We start from the raw sequence: 20,478 nt of genomic DNA on the forward strand, positions 1-20,478 counted from the left end.
CAACTGGCAGGTGTGCTGAGTCGCGCTGATCCCCTGGTATATAAGGGCTGTCATTTTGTAAGTGCGAGGCTTGTTGAGGTAATACTGGACCTAGGTTCCTGAGCTGTGTGTTTGTTTATTTGGTTATTTTTGTGCTATGTGTTTGTGTTTATTGTCAGAGTGATCCCTGACGCCAAGGAGCTGCCGCACCACTGCCAGCACTTTTCACCTTGGACACCACACACCCCGGACAACAGAACTGGACACTTAAGCACCTGAGCACCTGCACTTTTCACCACCCCAGGAGTGCACCCAAGGAGCTGAGAGGGATTCCTCTGTTGGGACTTATGATTTATATTTTTGTTGTTTTGAACCGTGTTTTTTTTGTTAATAAAGTTCACCCTACCATTGTGGTAGGGTATTTGCAAATTCAGAAGTGACTCTGTGACGTCTGCTCCACACCCACTGCACCGTCACATACACCAACAAAACAAAGCGCTAATAACTGAATGCGCATACAGGAACTGTGCACAGACAGTGACTGTAGCTCACCGACCCGCTTAGCGGAGATGATAACTAACAGAAAGGCCGTCTTCATAGAGAGATATTTCAGTTTGCGCCTGTTCTTAAACATACCTATTCAGTTGTGGTTGTAAGCCATAGATAGGTCCCTACCAAATTCACGGTGGTGAAAAACTCGTCATGGACCGTGAAATCTGTTTTTTTGCATACTTTCACCCTATAGTAAAGTCCAATGCTGTTATATGTACCAGTACAGGTTCCTGATGCGACTGTTACCTTGTTTCAATTTAAAAAAGAAAGCTCACCATGAACAGGACAAGATTTATTGATTGACACTTAACAGCCAATAACTGGGCTCTACTCAGTGATTAGTAGACACAGGCATCCGGGGCGGGTTTAGTATGACCTATGGATCTTAACTGGTAGTGCCATCAAGTGAGTCAAATTAGTCCTACGTTTTAAAATGAGTGTCCAAAATAATAACAATAATATAAATGCAGCAATCATAGCGCGATCCTCTGGATTTCAGTTTTATTTTCTTTTAGCATTTCTATTTTGTTAGTCACGTGCTTTTGCTAACTTCAGGGTTTTAAATGTTCGTACTTTGTTACACCACCGTGAAATGTAAGATTTAAATAGCTGAAACCGTGAAATTTAAGATTTTTAAAGTGTTATGACTGTGACATTTCCGGAAATGTACCATGAATTTGGTAGGGCACTAGCCATAGACACATTTAACATAAAGCAAGATAAGCAATAAAGTGTGTTCTGTCAATTGTATACGAAAAAAAGTGTGTTACAAGTGTACCCCCAAAAGACAATAACAAGGTTTTACAGTCAGCACTCGGGTATCCGTTACCCAGATACACGCAAGTTGCGTTTTACTGCATTTGTATTAAGAATAAAATCAATTCCCATATATATATATATATATATATATATATATATATATATATATATATATATATATATATATATATATTTTTAGAATTGTGATCTTTTGTTGTTTTGTGTATTTTCATTTGCAAGTGAACTGTGACATTAGGACCTTATCGAGCACTATACTCTACTATTTTGAGTACTGTTAATTCTGGAAACTTTTTTTTTTGTCTTTTGGTTTTGCTAAATTGCATTGCTTTTTGCTTTTTACGTTTTCCGCTGTTCTGTGCATAGATAACATTCAGATTCAATACAGTACATTTAAATGGAAGCCTACTTATTTTAAAACACGGTTGTTTCAGATATGTATTTTTGATATTGTACATTTTTCAGGGAACACAAAAAAGATACAAGGGTTGAAACAAACCAAAATGAAATAATCACACGTTTAACGGTCACTGAAGTAAACATTTTCGGGTAGGATATGCGAGTGCTGACTGTACTGTCTTTCTGGACTGCTGTTTGAACAAGATGTCAATCTCAATGTGTTGTGTTGACATGGTTTTGGAAACTCTTCTTAAATCAGATTAAATAACAATGGACATTTTTTTAGGAACTTGGCTGTAGTAACTGGCTTTGAGGCAGGGATAAAGGCAATTCACATTACACAGCCATATCAATATGCTAGTACAACACATGAATTTTGTGCAGATATTCATGAAACTAGACTCAAATCTGGTTTATATATAACGGTAAGCAGTAGAAGAAACTCATTTGTGCACAGTGGTCATGTGTTTTATTTAAAACTGTTAATTATTTTCATACTGCCATTAGTATTTCATTAAGCTAAATTATTTTTTACAGGAAAAGCAATTTATCCATATAATAAATAAGGTGTTTATCAACCACAAAGTTAGCTACTTGATTTGATTCTAAAGTAGTTAATACCGTGTACATCCCAAATAATTTTTAACACCTGTAACTTTAATCATACAATACACCAGGGGTCGGCAATTAAATTTCATGGTGGGCCAAATGACCTGCGGGCAGCCGCAGAGTGGGCCACTTAGGTCCTCAACCCAACACTCCCAGATGTATGCTACTTTAAAAAAATAAAATAAAATAACATTTCTGTGTTCCTGTGCATGAGGATCCAACAACACAGCGAGGCATACACGTAACGTAATGAAGCATTTAAAATAAAAACGTGTGCTACTTTTGAATTAACTTTATGTTTTTGTGCATGTTTGTATGAGGGTTCCAGTACCACAGCGAGACTTAAATGTACTACAATATGTCATTGTATGCAAAACCTGATATACAAGCAGACGAATATTTATTCTTGGGTGGTGATTTTAACTGAACTTAAAACAAAAAACTAGACAGAAATCACATAGGGCCAACACACAGTCTGCAAGGGAGCTGCACAAGATAATACAAAAGTGCAAACTCCAGGATGTCTGGAGAATATTTTATTAAAGTCAAAGACAGCATACTTGGGTAAAGGTTAGGGATAATGCTCTCTCCTTAGCCAGATTAGACAGTTTTTACTGTTTTAAACATAATTTTTGTACTTTTAAATCTTGTTTTATTGAACCAACTGGCCTGTCTGATCACTGCCTTGTATTTTCCAGTGTTTTAATGTCATTGTTAAAAGCATGCAGTTCTGGGCTCCTGCAAAGTACAGGATGTGCCCTATAGCCTGGAGATCACAAGTTCGAATCCAGGCGATGTCACAGCCGACTGTGACTGGGAGTTCCTAGGGGGCGGCGCACAATTGGTCGAGCGCTGCCCGGGTAGGGAGGGCTTAGGTCGGCAGGGGAATCCACAGCTCACCGCTCATCAGCGACCCGTGTGGCTGATAGGGCACCTGTGGTTCTGCAGTGGAGCCACCGGATCTGTGTTGTCCTCCGGCACTATAGGTCTGTTGGCATTGCTGTGGACCCTCAGTGTGAAAAATGACGGCTTGGCAGGAGTATGTTTCGGAGAACACGCGCTCCAGCCGCCGTTTCCCAAGTCGGCGGGTGGGTTGCGAGCGGTGAGCCGAGGATACATACAATGACTGGGAGTACTAAATTGGGAAGAAAACCGGGGTAAAACATTGGTCATGACTAAATTCATTAGAAAAAAAAAAAAAAAAAAAATGTAAACAGCGTGCAGTTCTCATTGGCATTTTAACACCCTTTTAATCGGTGACACTCATTTCTGGCAGACATGGAGGGTGCAGCAGAGTTCCAATTCCCTGTGGCAATGGTGGGACACAGGGAAACTGCAGATCTGCCAGTTCTGTCAACAGTACACTGTGAGTGTCACTAAGGGCATCAATGAGTGCACTGGAGATAGGCATCCTGGAGCTCTAACGAGCTCTGTAGTCCACTCTTAATAGCAGGATGATTGTAGACCTGAAAAATAAAAAAAAGTGTCGCTGAATGACCTGTTGGACAGGGGGCACTAATAAGATCGAGGTTCCAGAGTGTATCGCAGGTTGATGCCCCCACGCAGTATTTCTTCAGTTTGGAGAAGAAAGGGCCAGAGCAAAAATGGCAAAGCCCCCGACATTGACAGGCTCCCAGTGGACTTTTGTAAGAGCTTTTGGTCCCTACTTGTGGAAGATCTGCTGTCAGTGTTAAAAGAAAGTCTGGTGGAAAACAAACTGCCACTCAGCTGTAGAAGGGACAGTTGTCACTCTGCTGCCCATAAAGGTGGACCTGAGTGAAGAACTGGAGACCTGTCGCCCTGCTATGTGCAGACTACAGATTGTTTTCTAAAACACTGGCCAATGCATAACTTGGACATGTTTGAGATGCTTTGGTGTACTGATTGTTAACCTCAGACACCCACTCACATCAGCGGACAACACAAGAAATATTACGTATACAGTATACCATTCGTACGGAGAAGCTTCCTTGCGGCAATGTTATAACGAAGTTCCGTGGACTGCCAATTGGCAACCCATGCATAAACTTTGTATAAACTAGAAAGACACCGGAGAAATCATGGTTTCAAGAACATCTCAAAGATGGTTTCAAGACAGAGTCAAGATCACTCCTTCCAAGTTCTATGTGAACATAACAATAAAGTATAGTTTACTGGTCAGTGTAGTTTGTTTCCTTTTTACCAAATAGAATGAAAATAAAATTAAAGATTTTCTGTCAATGACGAAGATATTAGCCAATACCTCTGTCTACTTAATATAGTTATAACTTTGATTCCATGTGTCACTGAAAGTCTTTCAGTGGTTGTTAAAGCACAGGACTGGAAAAATGGACAATAATGCTTTAAAAATAAAAAATAAAATAAACTTTAAAATACAGTACAGCATCAAAAAACTAATACAGCCATACTGTAACTGCAGTAAAAATAAATCTGTATTCAGATGTTATCAGAAATTAGGATGCAATGGAATTAAGAGACTTCTGTAATAAACTCTAAACAATATACTGTGTAAGCAGGTGTCCGTGTGCTGGGCAATCTCGGGTTTGTTAACTTGCAGGTTTATAATAATAACAATAATAATAATAATAATAATAATAATAATAATAATAATAATAATAATAATAATAATAATATGTCAGGGAGGTTTCCTACCACTACAGGTGTGAGTGGTGGGGAAAAAGAAAACAATCACTAATGGGTAATGTATTGTATAAAGCACAGATTTAGTAGGACGGGTCTTCACTCCTTTTTGCAGCCTTTCCTATGCACATGGTAAGTTTATGTTTTTCCCCAGCTAGGGTCAGTGAAGAAAGAGCAGTCAACGTGATTTACAATGAAGCAGAGCCTCACAGAGCCCTAGCCAGACAGCCCAAGTTGTTGCTTCTACCAGACCTAGAAATTCAGGCCCCGGCACAGTCTCATCCATTCAGTTTAAATCTAGGGAGTATTTTACCTACTAAAATGATTTAGTGGACAGTCAGAAGTCTCAAGCTGAGAGGGGGGGGGGTTTGGGAGTGGGGCCGAGGGGAATGTAAATCAAAGGTGACTGGCAGGTAAGGTATATAGGCAGCAATCAGCCAAACTATGTGCAAACTGGAACAATTTCAACAAGATAATTTATAAAATCTAAGTCAAGAGGTACACAAGAAAGAGGGCTGCTGCAGCTGCTAACTAGATCCACAGATAGATTACACGCCACAGAGATAAACGCTTCCAGATGCCATCATACACAAAACCATTTACACAAGGAAAAGTTTGCTTTCATAAATCTAAAAATGTGTTTCAATAATTTTTTTAATTTTTTTTTTATTATTGATTTCCTACAATTTTTTTTCATAAGTCTTTTCAAGATATTTATGCAATAATAATTATGAATTGATAGCTTCTTGGCCATTGTTTTTGCCTAACCAAAAATGCATCTTCACTTCAGTTTTAATACAGAATTAAAGGTATAACTGCATTTATATGTATTATGTATCTACAGTAGAACAGGGGTTCAATCTTTTTTTTTATTAAAGACGACAGTCTAGGAATGAACTGTACTGTTTTATGATTAATCTGCTTCAAAAATATCACATAAATCACCTAGAAATGCAGAACTATTGTTTATAATTTACAAGTTAAATTGTAAGTTTCTGTGCTGTTTGCCATCAATATATACCATTTACCGGCTATAGAAACAGCACAGGGTATTTGCTTTGTCAAAACATTATAAGGATTACCAAACTATACCTTTGCAAATGTAACGGTTTCTTAGTTGTAAATCTCACTGGCTTCATTACTGCCTCATGACTCACGAGGCACACCCATGTACACATACGGTACAAAGCAAGGTTGTCAACATACTTCATTTTCTCTTACTTCTGTGCTGGTTCCCATCGCTTGCTCCTCATTCTGCTTTTCTAAGATTCCTGAGCTACACAATAGTGTTGTTTTAAAAACAAACTTATTAATATGCTTGTTTATACATGATGAAAGAACAGATTGTGTCTGTTGCAGAGCCCTTTAACGATGTACACCAGCTGAGCTCAGAGCTAGATCTTTTGGTTTTAATTGTTTCTTACAAAATTACAGCACACTCTGACTCAGTTTTCCTCCGGTTACACCGAGATACCACAATATTTAGGTTTTAACCACAAATCGCTAAACCAGTGCCTTTCTGCACAGAAGACAGTGTGTAAAAGTTTGATCTATATTGAGTCCACATACGTTCGAAAGCACAATATGATAATATTGTACAATATTTTTTCCTTGCAGAAAAAAATTCCATTATTTCAAAGTTAAATCATTAATATGTACATATTCACTTTCCTACACCCGGTCTAACTAACGGTTGAAATGTCTATTCTTTTACATCTTTTGATTTCTTTGGTATAGATTTCATAACATGCTGATATGACAGTAAATGTCAATCGCATCTTTTTTGTATACTTTTACCTGCCATGGTTTTTTATAGCCATGCTATATACAGTACGATCAACAGTACAGATGGACTAAACATACTGTACTGTATGTCCTCTGTAATTTGAACCCTCTGGTAAAGATGCACTTTATGGTACAGTAAAACAAACTTAAATAGGGCAGAATAGAAGTCAGTGAGAAAGGTAATTGGAAACAGGCCACAGCTACCATAAACGCAATTACAATTACTGTTTATTACCACTATAAATGCTACATATCATGTTCTTTTTAAACCAGCATTTGAAGGGGAATTTGTACTGATTGCCTTAAATGGTGCTGCTTCACCAGTGAAATACATGCAACAAAACTGTTTTTTTATAGAACACAAAGCAGAATTAAAATATAGGTATACAATAAAACAAAAAACGTAGGCAATATTATATATATTTTGACATGGTTGTCTAATACATTTAAGAGATTACTAAGCCTTCATAAAAAATAAAACAAATTAAAAAAAGATACGACTCAATGTTGCACTTTTAATGATAGATTGATATCATAATCTGATGGTTAAAAAAACAAAAAAACAAAACCAAAAAACAAACAAAAAAAAAAAGCATGCACAAACCTGTACTAATGTCACTGCATGGTGACCCCATGGACAGGATCTCCAAGTTAAACTCTGGAGCAGGTGATCGAAGTTAGATTCCACCCAATGAAGGTGGAAGAAGATGTCTCGCAGTTTGGATCTAGACATCAGCAGGCATGAAAACAGCACACAACTGTCAAACTTGCACTTGGCTGTCTGTTTTGTGGCTGGTAGACCAAGTCTAGCTGAAGCAATATGCTCTAATTAGGTTAGCCAACTTAGCACCATTGGGGTGAGGAAAATATCCACATCTACTAATCTTGCTTAGTTTGCTATTGCAAGAAGCCTGATAAAAGCCTATAAAAATTACCATAATATACCAACCCATGCATGTTTGATTTTTTTACATAAGTGAAAGCTGCTGAACAGACAGTGGTGGCTTGCTATATAAAAGGCAATTTAATGATAAGAGAAGGTGACAAAACATATCAAACAGTCAAATGTACTGGATTTGAAATTCTCTTCAGTTAAAATACCTTGAGTTGTGCTCATTAGAAATAACTACTTTAAACTATGGCACAGAAAAGAATATAGGCTGTCAGTTTAACTACAGTGCAATCAAGTTCTGAAAGTGTAACCTTGGATTCCATTCCTCTAAATACTTGGCTTCTAATATAGGTCTGCATAATGTGGGTATGTGCCAAATGAACACATTTACTGTAATTTGCTAGAAAAGTTTCATTTTATTGGACTGTTAGAAACCACAATGCCAATCAAAAATAAGTATCATGGCGCATTCAACAATTACATAACTGGTAACAAACAAAAAAAAAAAAAAGCCTTGACCCTTAATCTGTAAAACCTGGCATTGGGGAGCGCTATCAACAAGAGGGAAATAGTTAAAATAAACAAATATATTAGCTATAATGCAGTATATATTTAAAAAAAAACAAACAAAACAAAACAAAAAAAAACCTGTCGCAGTTCTTTTTTACTGGTCTAAAGGATAACTGCTATCTGAGTACTTGTATTAATCCAAAATAGCAACCTGTTTACAATGCTTCACATCTGGGATCAATGTTAATCATCCAATAGAAATGCCACCGAGGTCAAAGTTTTTATTTTTTTTTAATAATCGTTATTCTGCTCTCTGTTCACTGCCAGAGTTCCTCACACTTCAGTAATGTTATATCCAGTCCCTGAATTTTTAGGAGCCAATTCATGCCTATTATGTTCTATATATTTATATAAAAAAAAGTAAAAACTAAAAAAAAAAAAAACTATAAAAAAAAAATCCTTTAAAATTTCATGGATGCTTTCTAGTCCATTTGTGCACATGTTCTTTTGGACTACTTAAAAATAAATAAATAAATAAAAAAACACGTCACAAGTCACAAAGAAACAGCACCGTCACAAAAAAATAACATCCCAGAAAATGCATCAGGTTGCAATTTATTTCTAGGCACACCCATGCCACTGCAACTGATTCTTGGACTCAGCCATTCTATAAGTTAACAACATTTATTGATGTTGCTCAAGTAAATAAAAATAAACATGAAACACAGTAACTTAGATTACAAATAACCCAACAAAACTCAAGCAGAGCGCAAGAAAAGTACAAAGGCTTGCCAATAAGTATCTCCACCTTTGATCTGACAAAAAAGAAAAGTTGCTCTCTTCTTTGTTGCTTACAAGTTCAATTTAAAACATGTTTTTACCCACAACCAGGCCTCAATGAGATTAAGCATCTCATCTTCTTGAGTGGTATGGCAGGCTAGTTTTATTATAATTTAAATGATGTAATCATACATGGTAAAGGTCAACATCTAATTGAAATCCAAATGTAATATAGCTATTTTTTTCTGAAGAGGTTTTCATATGATTTCATTTATTTGTATTATATATATATACAACATTTGACATTTTGCCCCCAAAGCACTGTGACGTTATTTCAAGAAAACTATTTCTGAGTGATTAGGTTTTAAAACCTGCATTATCAACTTACTCTGAGCATCTCTTTAGACTATACAGTGGCTCTCAAAAGTATTCACCCCCCTTGGACTTTTCCACATTTTATTCTGTTACAACATGGAATCAAAATGGATTTAAAAAATTAGGAGTTTTTGCCACTGATCAACACAAAAAAGTCCATACTGTCAAAGTGAAAAATAAAATCTACAAATTGTTTTAAATTTATTACAAATAAAAAACAGAAAACAATTGATTGCATAAGTATTCACCCCTTTGAGCCAATATTTGTTAGAAGCACCTTTGGCAACAATTACAGCCATGAGTCTATTTGGCTAAGTCTCTATCAGCTTTGCACATCTGGACACTGCAATTTTTGTCCAGTCTTCTTTGCAAAATTGCTCAAGCTCCGTCAAGTTGGACGGGGACCTTTGGTGAAAAGCAATTTTCAATTCTTTCCACATATTCTCAATTGGATTGAGGTCCGGGCTTTGACTGGGCCACTCCAGGACATTGACCTTTTTGTTTTTAAGCCACTCCAGTGTGGCTTTGGCAGTATGTTTGGGGTGATTGTCCTGCTGGAAGATGAATCTTCTCCCAAGTCCCAGGTCTCTTGCAGGCTTCAGCAGGTTTTCCTCCAGGATATCTCTGTACTTTGCTGCATCCATTTTGCCCTCTATCTTCACGAGCTTTCCAGGCCCTGATGCAGAGAAGCATCCCCATAGCATGATGCTGCCACCACCATGCTTCATGGTAGGGATGGTGTTCTCAAACATAGCGCTTAGCGTTGAGACCAAAAAGCTCTATTTTGGTCTCATCAGACCATAGAATCTTCTTTCACTTGATCTCAGAGTCTCCCACATGCTTTCTGGCAAACTCTAGCCGAGATTTGATGTGAGTTTTTTTTTCCTCCAACAATGGCTTTCTTTTTGCCACTCTCCCATAAAGGCCAGTTTTGTGAAGCACCCGGGCTACTGTTGCCATAGTCTCCCAGCTCACCCTTGGAAGACTGTAACTCCTTTAGAGTTGCCATAGGCCTCTTGGTGGCCTCCCTGACTAGTGCCCTTCTCGCCCGGATACTCAGTTTTTGAGGACGGCCTGTTCTAGATAGATTCATAGTTGTGCCATATTCTCTCCATTTCTTAATAATGGACTTCACTGTGCTCCGGGGGATATTCAATGCCTTGGAAATGTTCTTATACCCTACCTCTTATTCCGGATTTGCTCTGAATGTTCCTTCATCTTCATGATGTAGTTTTTGTTAGGAAATGTACTAACCAACTGTGGGACCTCCCAGAGACAGGTGTATTTAACCTGAAATCATGTGAAACACCTTAATTGCACATAGAGGGACTGCATTCAACTAATTATGTGACTTCTAAAGACAATTGGTTGCACCAGAGCTTATTTAGGTGTGTCATAGCAAAGAGGGTGAATACTTATGCAATCAATTATTTTCTGTTTTATATTTGTAATTAATTTAGAACAATTTGTAGATTTTATTTTTCACTTTATCATTATGGACTTTTTTTGTGTTGATCAGTGGCAAAAACTCCTAATTAAATCCATTTTGATTTCATGTTGTAACACAATAAAATGTGGAAAAGTCCAAGGGGGGTGAATACTTTTGAGAACCACATATATATATATATATATATATATATATATATATATATATATATATATATATATATATATATATTATATATATATGTTCAGATAATAAGTAAAACAATATTTTTTAGTCGAAAAAGATTTCATTTATTCAATGATGTAAACAAACATTGTACAAACAAGATGTGTACCAATTATATATATGTGCAGTTTCTCTAAATTACGTCAAGGGCTTGAACCAGCACAAGAAGAAATCTTGCAACATTTAAAAAGCAGTGTGAAAAAAAGGATATTTCTGGGAAAAAAAAAAATCTATATATATTAAGTTGTTTAAATGCATAACGTATGAATAAAATGCATGCATTTTTTAATTATTACATCTAAATATTTATATTGAGATGTTATAATTAAATCTTTAAAATGCTGCTTCTTTCTGAACAGTAATTGATTATAACATCATAAGGCTTTAGCATATTGCAACATGAGCCAGTTTAAAAGCTTAATTTAATCACAACCGTAAATAATTTGGCTGAAGACCTCACTAAAACTGTAGGACCAATAAAAGCCAAAATGAATGAAAAGCATGTTCAGTGCCCTGACTGTTTAAATATAAATGCAAGACCCAGAAAAAAAAACAAAAAAAACAAGCTACATTTGGTACTAACTGGTAATACATGTGTATACTGTAACTGATATTACTTGGCTATCATGGGTAGTTTTGCAGCACACAAGCAATAATTGAGGTTTTTTGTTTGCTACAGGAAATAATATAACCTATTCTTTTATACCATGACATTTATATGAAAATGTATGTTTTTAATTAAACAAGGAAGTTGTGAAATTCTTCAATTAACAGAGATGCACTGTGCCTGGTTGGGATACCTGGTTTACACCAAGTATAATTGGCCTTTGAGTTATTTGTATTGCAATGAGTATTTCTTAACACTTGCAATATGATCATAGAAGATCATGAAGTGTATGTTTTTGTCTTAATAAACCGATGATTCTTCAATTTGTCCCTGGAAATGTTATGCATTTTTTTGAGAAGGTACAATGTTTTCTCAGAATAAAATGGCACACAATGTATCATCTAACATAAATCCTATCTATAGTGCTCTTCCATTCACAATCTAGATCTCATATACAGTATAGAAGAGAGAGAGAGAGAGAGAGAGAGAGAGAGAGAGAGAGAGAGAGAGAGAGAGAGAGAGAGAGAGAGAGAGAGAAACAGCTCCATAACAAAGCAGAATCAGGATCCAACAGGATACTCATCACTAGAAACACTTGAGCACATGCATACAGACAGTTTAGCCTATACTGTATGTGGATAAAATAAATCTATATAACTGACATTAAGCCTAACAAAAACCAACCTACCATGTACCCCCTTTCCTGATGTTTTCATACCTGCCTTAACGTTTTATAGTCATGTAACTGAATCCATAGATACTGTTCTATTATGCCCCTAGGACACAAATGGATGCCAGTTAATATTAAACTCTGCAATCTACTCTTATAATGAGATACATACACACATACACACACACACAAGCAACATACATACACCACACACACACACACACACACACACACGTAACATTTCAACTGCAATTTAAAGACAATTCTATTTGAAAGCGTATTTTGTGTTTCCAAAATGGACAAAATTGAATTTTATTCCCCAGTAGAATTATGCCACTTTTATAAAGAAAATTACAGTAACCACAAATTGCTCTCAACAATTCCAATACTTCTTAACTTGACCACTTTAAAATCAGACTTCTCTAAGATTATAAATATAACTTTTTATGGCTCTGTTATTACGTACTGTGAATGGGGAGAGTGGGCCAACCTTGTGGCTGTAGCGTCGGATCGCCTCTCTGATGTGGGCGGGCTGGATGGCATCACTTTGAGCCTCGAAACCACAGGCTGCAGCACTCTGCAACAGAAAAACACATCAATTGTTACTAAATCAAAAACACTGCTTTCTGCATGGCTCTGCACAACAGACCTACAGTACACACAATTAGAAAACTGAAACCTCTGTAAATGCAGCGCATAAATCTTATAACACAATTAAACTCCAACTATAAAACAAAAGGCACAGACATTAATTCACAATCACACAACTATTATGAGGCATACTGAACATCTCATTTTGGTTGATAAAGATTACTAAAATTGATTAATCCTTCTTCAACCTATGCAACCTGTTGAGCTATCATTGAATCGCAACGTTTCACTCCTGCTTCAAGTTAATTCATAAAATGCAGCAGAGAAATGTATTGGCTGAGATCCTGAAACCGGATGTTGTGTAGATCTCAATATTAAAACACAGACTTTAAAAAAGAAAAATGGAAGTCAATTATCCTTTTTTTAAAAGTGGTCCAATTTCCTTATTAAAAATGATTTATAACAGCAGCCACAGATCCACATCCATTTAGAGGGGCACCCTGACTCAAAGTTGAACTTCATCTTTACTGAAAATGCGTAAAAAGCAAATATCAGAAATGTGCATTTCTACATTTGTAAGCAGTAAAGTATTATGTGCAAGAAAAAACCCCCCACAACATTCAGCTACAGTTTTCCATATGTTGTCCATAAAGAACTAACTATCAGAATCTCTTTCCTTGAGATCTTGTTTTCGATTATTACTAGTTTCTCCAATCTAATCCTACAAATAACTTGATGACAACGATGAAAATGAAGAAGAATATAAAACTACAGGAGGGAGGTGTGAATCTGCTTTAAATCGCTGTAAACAAAAACCTGATCTTTTACTGTAGGTCAGTGAAACCCAATTAAACATACATAATGATACAAACAAACTGATATTGTGCATGGTACTTTGTACCTAGTAACTAGCTTGTCTTGAATCTTTGATGACTCACATTTTGATACATCTCTCTTCTACTTTCACCTTAATGCATGTACAAAGTGAATTAAAATGACATGCACAGACCTTCTTTCTTTTCCTTTGTTTGGCCTTGCTGATGGAATTGTGTCCCAATCCACCATTCCCAAGGGTATTTGAGTGAGACTTTCCTTGGCTCTGCTGCCCAGAGGCTGGGGTGGTTGGTGTAGATGGAGGGGTGTTTTCAGGTGAATCTGGGTTGGTCTTTACAGCTACTGACAGCCCATGAAGATGTGCCTAAAAATTATGTAGGTTTAAAAATGATTTATATGTTTGGTTTTTTATTTTTTTACTTTTTAAATACATTTTGAAACAAAAACTACAGTGTTAAAGACAGTCCACAAAAGAAGCAACCACTATTGAAATTTGTTCCAATCTAGCAGACTCTATTTAAATTAAACATATGATGAAAATCATGCAATGTCAGCACACAAGGAACATGTTAGAGAAATCAGCTATATATAAGAAAAACTGTGGTTTACTACTGCACATACCAAGCTGACATTTGTTATATTCTCAGCGGCTACTAGAAAATTAGCTGCATGAAATATGTGTTTGTGCTATTTCATACTTCTTATGTGGGATGCTTAAAATGTACTGCAATCAGGGTGGGACAAACCCGTTTGTATGCTGGTGGCCATTAGCTTTCAACACGCACAGTGGCACGTGAACCTTTATGGTGGCCAACATTTTCAAACAGGAACAATATGAGGGGATGTATATTTTGCACACATTGCTTTGTTTTCATGCAATGGGTGTTTTTTTTTTTTTAATTTATTATCTTTAAATTGTGGGAAGGGAACGATATACAATCAAGGTGCCAGGGAACTAACTCCATAAAATTCAAGGGAACTATATTCTGTGCATAAAATGCCAAGGAACTACATACAACAAATTGTATTTCACACACCATCTAAGCAAATGAACCGATCAAGTCAGGGAAACTCAATGGTCTGTAAAACTGTAGCACTCATGTAACACAGATCTTTTTTATTTTTTTTTTTAAAGCTGTGTAGTTATTTTAAAGCTGTAAGGCAGCACAGACAGCTCAACCCTTATTTTGCCCCTTCTTGTTGTTGGGGTGAGGAGGATCAACAACACAGAATTAATTTGGAATGACAATTTCCACTGTTCTCCCCTAACTTGACTGGCTAGTACACGTTACTATGGAAACAAGAACAGGGGGTTGGATCCACAAAATTTCTAACAGTTAAGCAGTAAGCCTTCATTACAGAACCGAAGTTCTGTTGTATATACTGTGAATGCTTAGTCGCCAATGTGGCGACTTTATGGTAAAATCTACTGGCCACATTAAAATCGAAGGTCGCATTTAACGACCGGGCGACCTGATCTGAACCACCCTGACTGCAATGCAAAGAATAAATACCCTATATATACTCTCTTTCACTCAAATTGTATTTTCTGTATAAATTATTGTAAAAAAAAAATAAAAAAAAAAAATAATCCCAAATATGTGTGTTATTTTGGACCTACAGTAATCACATCTAGGATCATTTGTATATAAAACACAATGACAAAGAACAGATGTTATTTGTATAATAGAGTTTATTACATCTAAAATTTAAAAATTATATATATATATATTATATAATATATATATATTATATATATTATAGATATATATATATATAGTTATATATATCAACAATTTATCAACAATATTATTATAAAAACAGTACAATCAAAACAACTCATAAGAACATTTCAGCAGGTTTAATAAAGTCTCTAAAAAGGGGATATTTTAATGACAGGAACAGTTTCATTTGGATATATATCCAGTTCAGCACCAGCATCAGGTCATTACAAGTTTGGTGGTGTGTTACTTAAAAAAAATAGTTGTTTGTTATATTTAATTTTTATAGCCACTATGAGTGTCATGCATGGCTGCCAAATCAATTTAATGTGGATAATCATATCTATCACTGGCAGGAAAGTAAAGAGCCATTAAACCACAAATAAACCTCAATGATGGTGCTACAGTACATCAACTACTATATAAAACATATTATTATTTGACTTTTCAGGTGAATTTAACATCTTTTTAATATATAGGTGTGAATATGTATTTTTACCAGGGTGTGAAAATCAGTTTTATGCCATGAATATAGAATTGAAGATTCTAGGCAGTAACCTACTTCTACAACGATTTTAATTACATTTTCTAAAAATGTATTATTGCAAAATTTATTTAGAATCTTTTTCAAACCGATCTGCTTGCAGGTAACTGACTAGTCGACATGAAAAACATCACAGTAGTGTCAGTATAAGAAGTATCAATTATATTATAACAGCTGTAGATTCAGTGTAATATCTAATTTTGCTTACCTATAAAAAAAATGTTACCAGAAGAAAAATACAATTGTGTTTTCACGTCAGCCTAAAAATATAACATTAGCTGCATTCTTGTTTGAAAATCCGAATATTCCCGTTACTGTATGTGGGACCTAATCAGGATTAATTAAGCAATACAAGATAATGCACTTAAAGATCATTGCAGAGTTTTCTGCCTAAACGTAGCACTGTCTACAACGGCAAATTAAAAAATAAACATTGTAAATGTTTTAATATCTCCTCACACCAAACTTATTTAAATAACTTAATTGAGGATTCAAAAACCCCCCCCCCCCCCCCAAAAAAAAAAAAAAAAACAAACAAACAAACAAACAGGTGTATTTGTTCACAGGAATAATACTGCTATGTTATATCACTTTTTTGGTCAAAGTGTGATGACAAAACCACCTCAAATAAATTAAACTATAGTATAAAAAATGATTAGACAAGGAGGTCTATCCTGTATTACTATTATTATTATTAAAAATTAACATTCATTTGACTGCATTTCTACCTTACAACAGTTTATTAACATTATACATCACTGTTTTACCCTTTAATTTAACACAATAGCTGCAGAAGACATTACCTCAGCTGTAGCACTATGGTACTGTATGTAAGCTGCTGACACTGCGTGGCTGAATGGGTCTCCAGCTTTAGCTGTCATGTCTTGTTTCACCAAAAGAGCCAGGTCAACCAACTACAAACATGCATAAAAAGTATTATTGACACCTAAAAAATGAGGTTACAATGTCAATACAAAAATGTTAAGATACTAATCATTGCAATAATGCTGCACTAAGAAATCTATCAAACAAAAGCAAAGAATCACAAATCTGTAGCTTGCAAATTATGAGGGAAGACAGTAGTGATCTAAGTTGCAAAGCTGTAATAACATTGCAGAGAAATCAAATTAAGCTCAATTAAAAAAAAAAAAAGTAAATGTGGGAACAGCCGTGTAAAAGAACCGTTTTTGTAAACATAATTGTTGTATCAGTACAATTAAGAGCATGTCACAGCAGTGAATACTTTGGTGATAAAGTACCTGTGCCACTGTCTCATATGCCAAGTAGGACAGGATTTCTATGGCAACAGCATTTGGCTTCACTTCCAAACTGCTGCAGTCCAACCATTCCCTAAATTTGGATGCTTTTTTGGCTGACAAAAAAAGAACATACACAGTATTAATTTGTTTAGTTGTAACAATTCTGAATAATGGGCAGAGAACTGTCTATTAAAAAAAAAAAAAAAGGTGTCAAGCAAACACAAAGTTGGCACACTTCTTTCCAGTTTAGAATCCAGGACAAAGCAGCAATATAAACCAACTGCTTAACACAAATGCACAGTACATACAGTAGGTAAACCACTGTTAACTGGAACTTGTAACAGAATAAGCAGAGGAGGCCCCAACAGCTCAGTGACGGAGCACATGAACGTAGAGAAAGAGGCCAAGGTTCAAGTCCTTAACTATTTGCAACTCAAACCAGTATCAGTATATACATCTATCCCTCACATATTGAGAATATAGAGAGCTGTCAGTTACATTCTGCAATGTAGACTACAGATATGGCCAAATGTTTTGCATCACCCAATAGAATTAACTAATTTTCCCTTATAAAGTCAAATGAAACCTGCTGAGTAATGTTATGTTAACACATTGAATTAGATACCGCTTTGTAGTTTTCCATATACTTAATGAAAAACTGAAAAATGTGACATTTTGAAATCTAATATGAAATACTGTACTACTATTATGGCTTCTGGTAGACTTTTGCATCATTTTGTAGTTTCTTTAAGTTAAATAAAATATCTCAATTGTGTTCATATAGTTTCAAACACTGAATAGTAAAACAATTACTGTATAATAATGTCATCATGCACATTACATTATAATGACAGATACTGATACCATTAAATATTAAGACTGATCCTAATTTTGTTAGTGAAGCAAAATTGAAATGGATGTGCTGAAAACATGTTTTGATATATCCACTGACATTTAAAGAACAATAAGGGCTGTTTTTAACAGCCATGTGATTGCACTGTTAGAAAATACTAAAATCGTCATCCATTTCACTGTATTTTTGGTGCTCATTTCACTTACAGCCTTTTGTTTGGTGATCATGCGCTTACTTGTAATGTTTTTAATGGCCTCTCTAATCTCAAATCTTTGACCCTGATTCTTAGTCATCACTTCGAAGCATCTGGAAAGATGTTTTGCTGCAGGACCAAGCCTGTTAATTTATAGTCTGTTATTGTCACGGGCTACAAACACTTCCAGTAAGTAGGTTTGTGTGCCGGTAAAGCTTTCATTCTGTCAGCATGTTATTAGTGTTGGAATGCTGTGTGCCACCCAGCACTGGTGATTACTGAATGGGTAAGGCAGCAGGGGCGTATAGAGGCTCTATACAAGTGCCTTTTATGTAAAACTCCTCTTTCACGGCTAAAAATGGATCCTAGCATTGTCATGTTTGTTGAGTCAGTTGACATGTGGGGAATAAAGTATTATGACTTCTATTTTCGGCAGTTTGAGTGGTGGCCACTTAATATTTCCCACATACTTAAACCCAAATCCTTCTATAGTACTTATCCCTACTTCTAAAGATAATAAAAACATGATATTTTTTACTGTAAGGAAAGACAATTAGGTAACACTTTACATTGTGTCTATAATTACCGTGTATTTAAATACATGTGTACATGTGTAATTACAATGTACTTAACATGCACATTTTTTGCAAAATACAACTCTCATCCTAAACCCCACCCTTTTCTGATACAATTGTGTACTTAAATATGTTGTGCAAAACTGTTTAAAGACAAAAAACCAAAACAAATAAAAAAAAAAAAAAACCCCCTTTTCTGATACAATTGTGTACTTAAATATGTTGTGCAAAACTGTTTACACAATAAGTACATTGTAAGTAACCAAGTAATTACTATGTAACTAAAAAGTATTTCAAGACACAATGTAAAAAGTTACCAAAAATAATTATAATAAAGCCATAGATGCTTAAATTCATAAAGTCACAGTATTCCATTGTAAATGGTGGTAGGAGCCAATGCATTTCATCTGTGTCTGACTGGTCTTATGAATGTCAAGAATGTCAAAAATTTCAACAACAACCTGCCCTTTAACCACCCAGAATATTTATTGATCAATGACAGATATATCCTTTTAAATACTTACAAAAGCTGAGCTGTCGACTTTCACAAAATTCAGTATATTGTGCACAATCCATCATTCTAGTCTGTTTTTCAGCTCTCTGGATAAAAAGAAAGCTAATTGTGAGAAAAATGATATACAATATTAAATAACGAAAAACTGACCTATTCATACCGTTGCATGTTATACACATGTATTTTCTTTAACAAACATTTTAAAGTATTTATAATTAATCGGGGACTACTTTTTTTCTTCAGCATAAAGCATCTCGAACATACTGCTGAAAGGCAACCACTCCATTTGTTTTACATAACTTTCATATGCACCTGACCAATGAATGAAATGTGCATACTGTGTATGGACAGTAGCAGCCATCTGTTACCGTGCAGACAGACAATCTGTGCTTTAATCAGGTGCATACGTGGAAATACCAGAATCAAAGTTCCCCAAACATCGAATTTACAACTCAAAGGGTTTTTGTTAAATTCTCGGGCACGTTACAGTCAAATAAAACACCACTTGCTACACTCATGGGGTTAACTTACCTATTAATTATTATTATTTTTTTAATAATGTCAATTTTTGTTTAAAATAAGCAGAGGTAAAAAGCTTATTTTGTGTGCATACTTTAATGCAGGTCAAATTAGTGTTACAGATTTTGGATGGCATTGCTTTACCTTGTGTGAGTGAATAAAGGGTCTGCTAATAAAAATCTAATTTGCCTTCTTTGAGAATAATATCCATCACCATAAGTAAGAGACACATTTTTTAAATAGTTCTCCAGTACTCTATGTATACACCTATTGAATTACATGCACATGCATCCGAGTGGGACAGATTCAGTGAATATGTTAAACAGACAGATGTAACTTTCCTTACTTTTGTTTGCCTGCTTTCCGAGGAGACCATCCCTTACCAAGATTCCATGCAGGCTACAGACTCTTATATATAACTCGCCAACCCCTTCTCTTTAAACTCCTGCTTGAATTTATTACTGCAAGTGTTAAGTTTTGGGCTGGCACCTGTATTGAAACATTTCCTGTCTCGGACCACTGATTCCTCAGTAAAATTACAACATGCTGTACATTTACTAGATGTATTTTAATACAGGTCATAAAGCCCGCTTAAGGTTTATGACTAACTTTTCCGGGACTTTAAAAC

At 35.5% G+C, this 20,478-nt stretch overlaps 1 protein-coding gene across 3 annotated transcripts in view; it reads right to left on the minus strand.

Moving 5' to 3' along the window:
• The window catches only part of LOC121315622 (transcription initiation protein SPT3 homolog), a 175,812-nt gene that overhangs the window by 19,714 nt on the left and 135,620 nt on the right, over positions 1 to 20,478 (minus strand). For 2 of the 3 annotated variants that reach the window (XM_041249875.1, XM_041249876.1), the window contains exons 7-11: positions 19,342 to 19,417; positions 17,197 to 17,309; positions 16,741 to 16,851; positions 13,848 to 14,036; positions 12,714 to 12,824 (exon numbers count right to left, since the gene is read on the minus strand). In XM_041249875.1, the coding sequence (XP_041105809.1) occupies positions 12,714 to 12,824; positions 13,848 to 14,036; positions 16,741 to 16,851; positions 17,197 to 17,309; positions 19,342 to 19,417 (600 nt within the window). Of the gene's footprint in view, positions 1 to 3,457; positions 3,783 to 12,713; positions 12,825 to 13,847; positions 14,037 to 16,740; positions 16,852 to 17,196; positions 17,310 to 19,341; positions 19,418 to 20,478 lie in introns of those variants that run through there. The other variant, XM_041249874.1, reaches the window with a different exon arrangement.

This window comes from Polyodon spathula, chromosome 5 (genome assembly GCF_017654505.1).
Source record: "Polyodon spathula isolate WHYD16114869_AA chromosome 5, ASM1765450v1, whole genome shotgun sequence".
NCBI lineage: Eukaryota > Metazoa > Chordata > Actinopteri > Acipenseriformes > Polyodontidae > Polyodon > Polyodon spathula.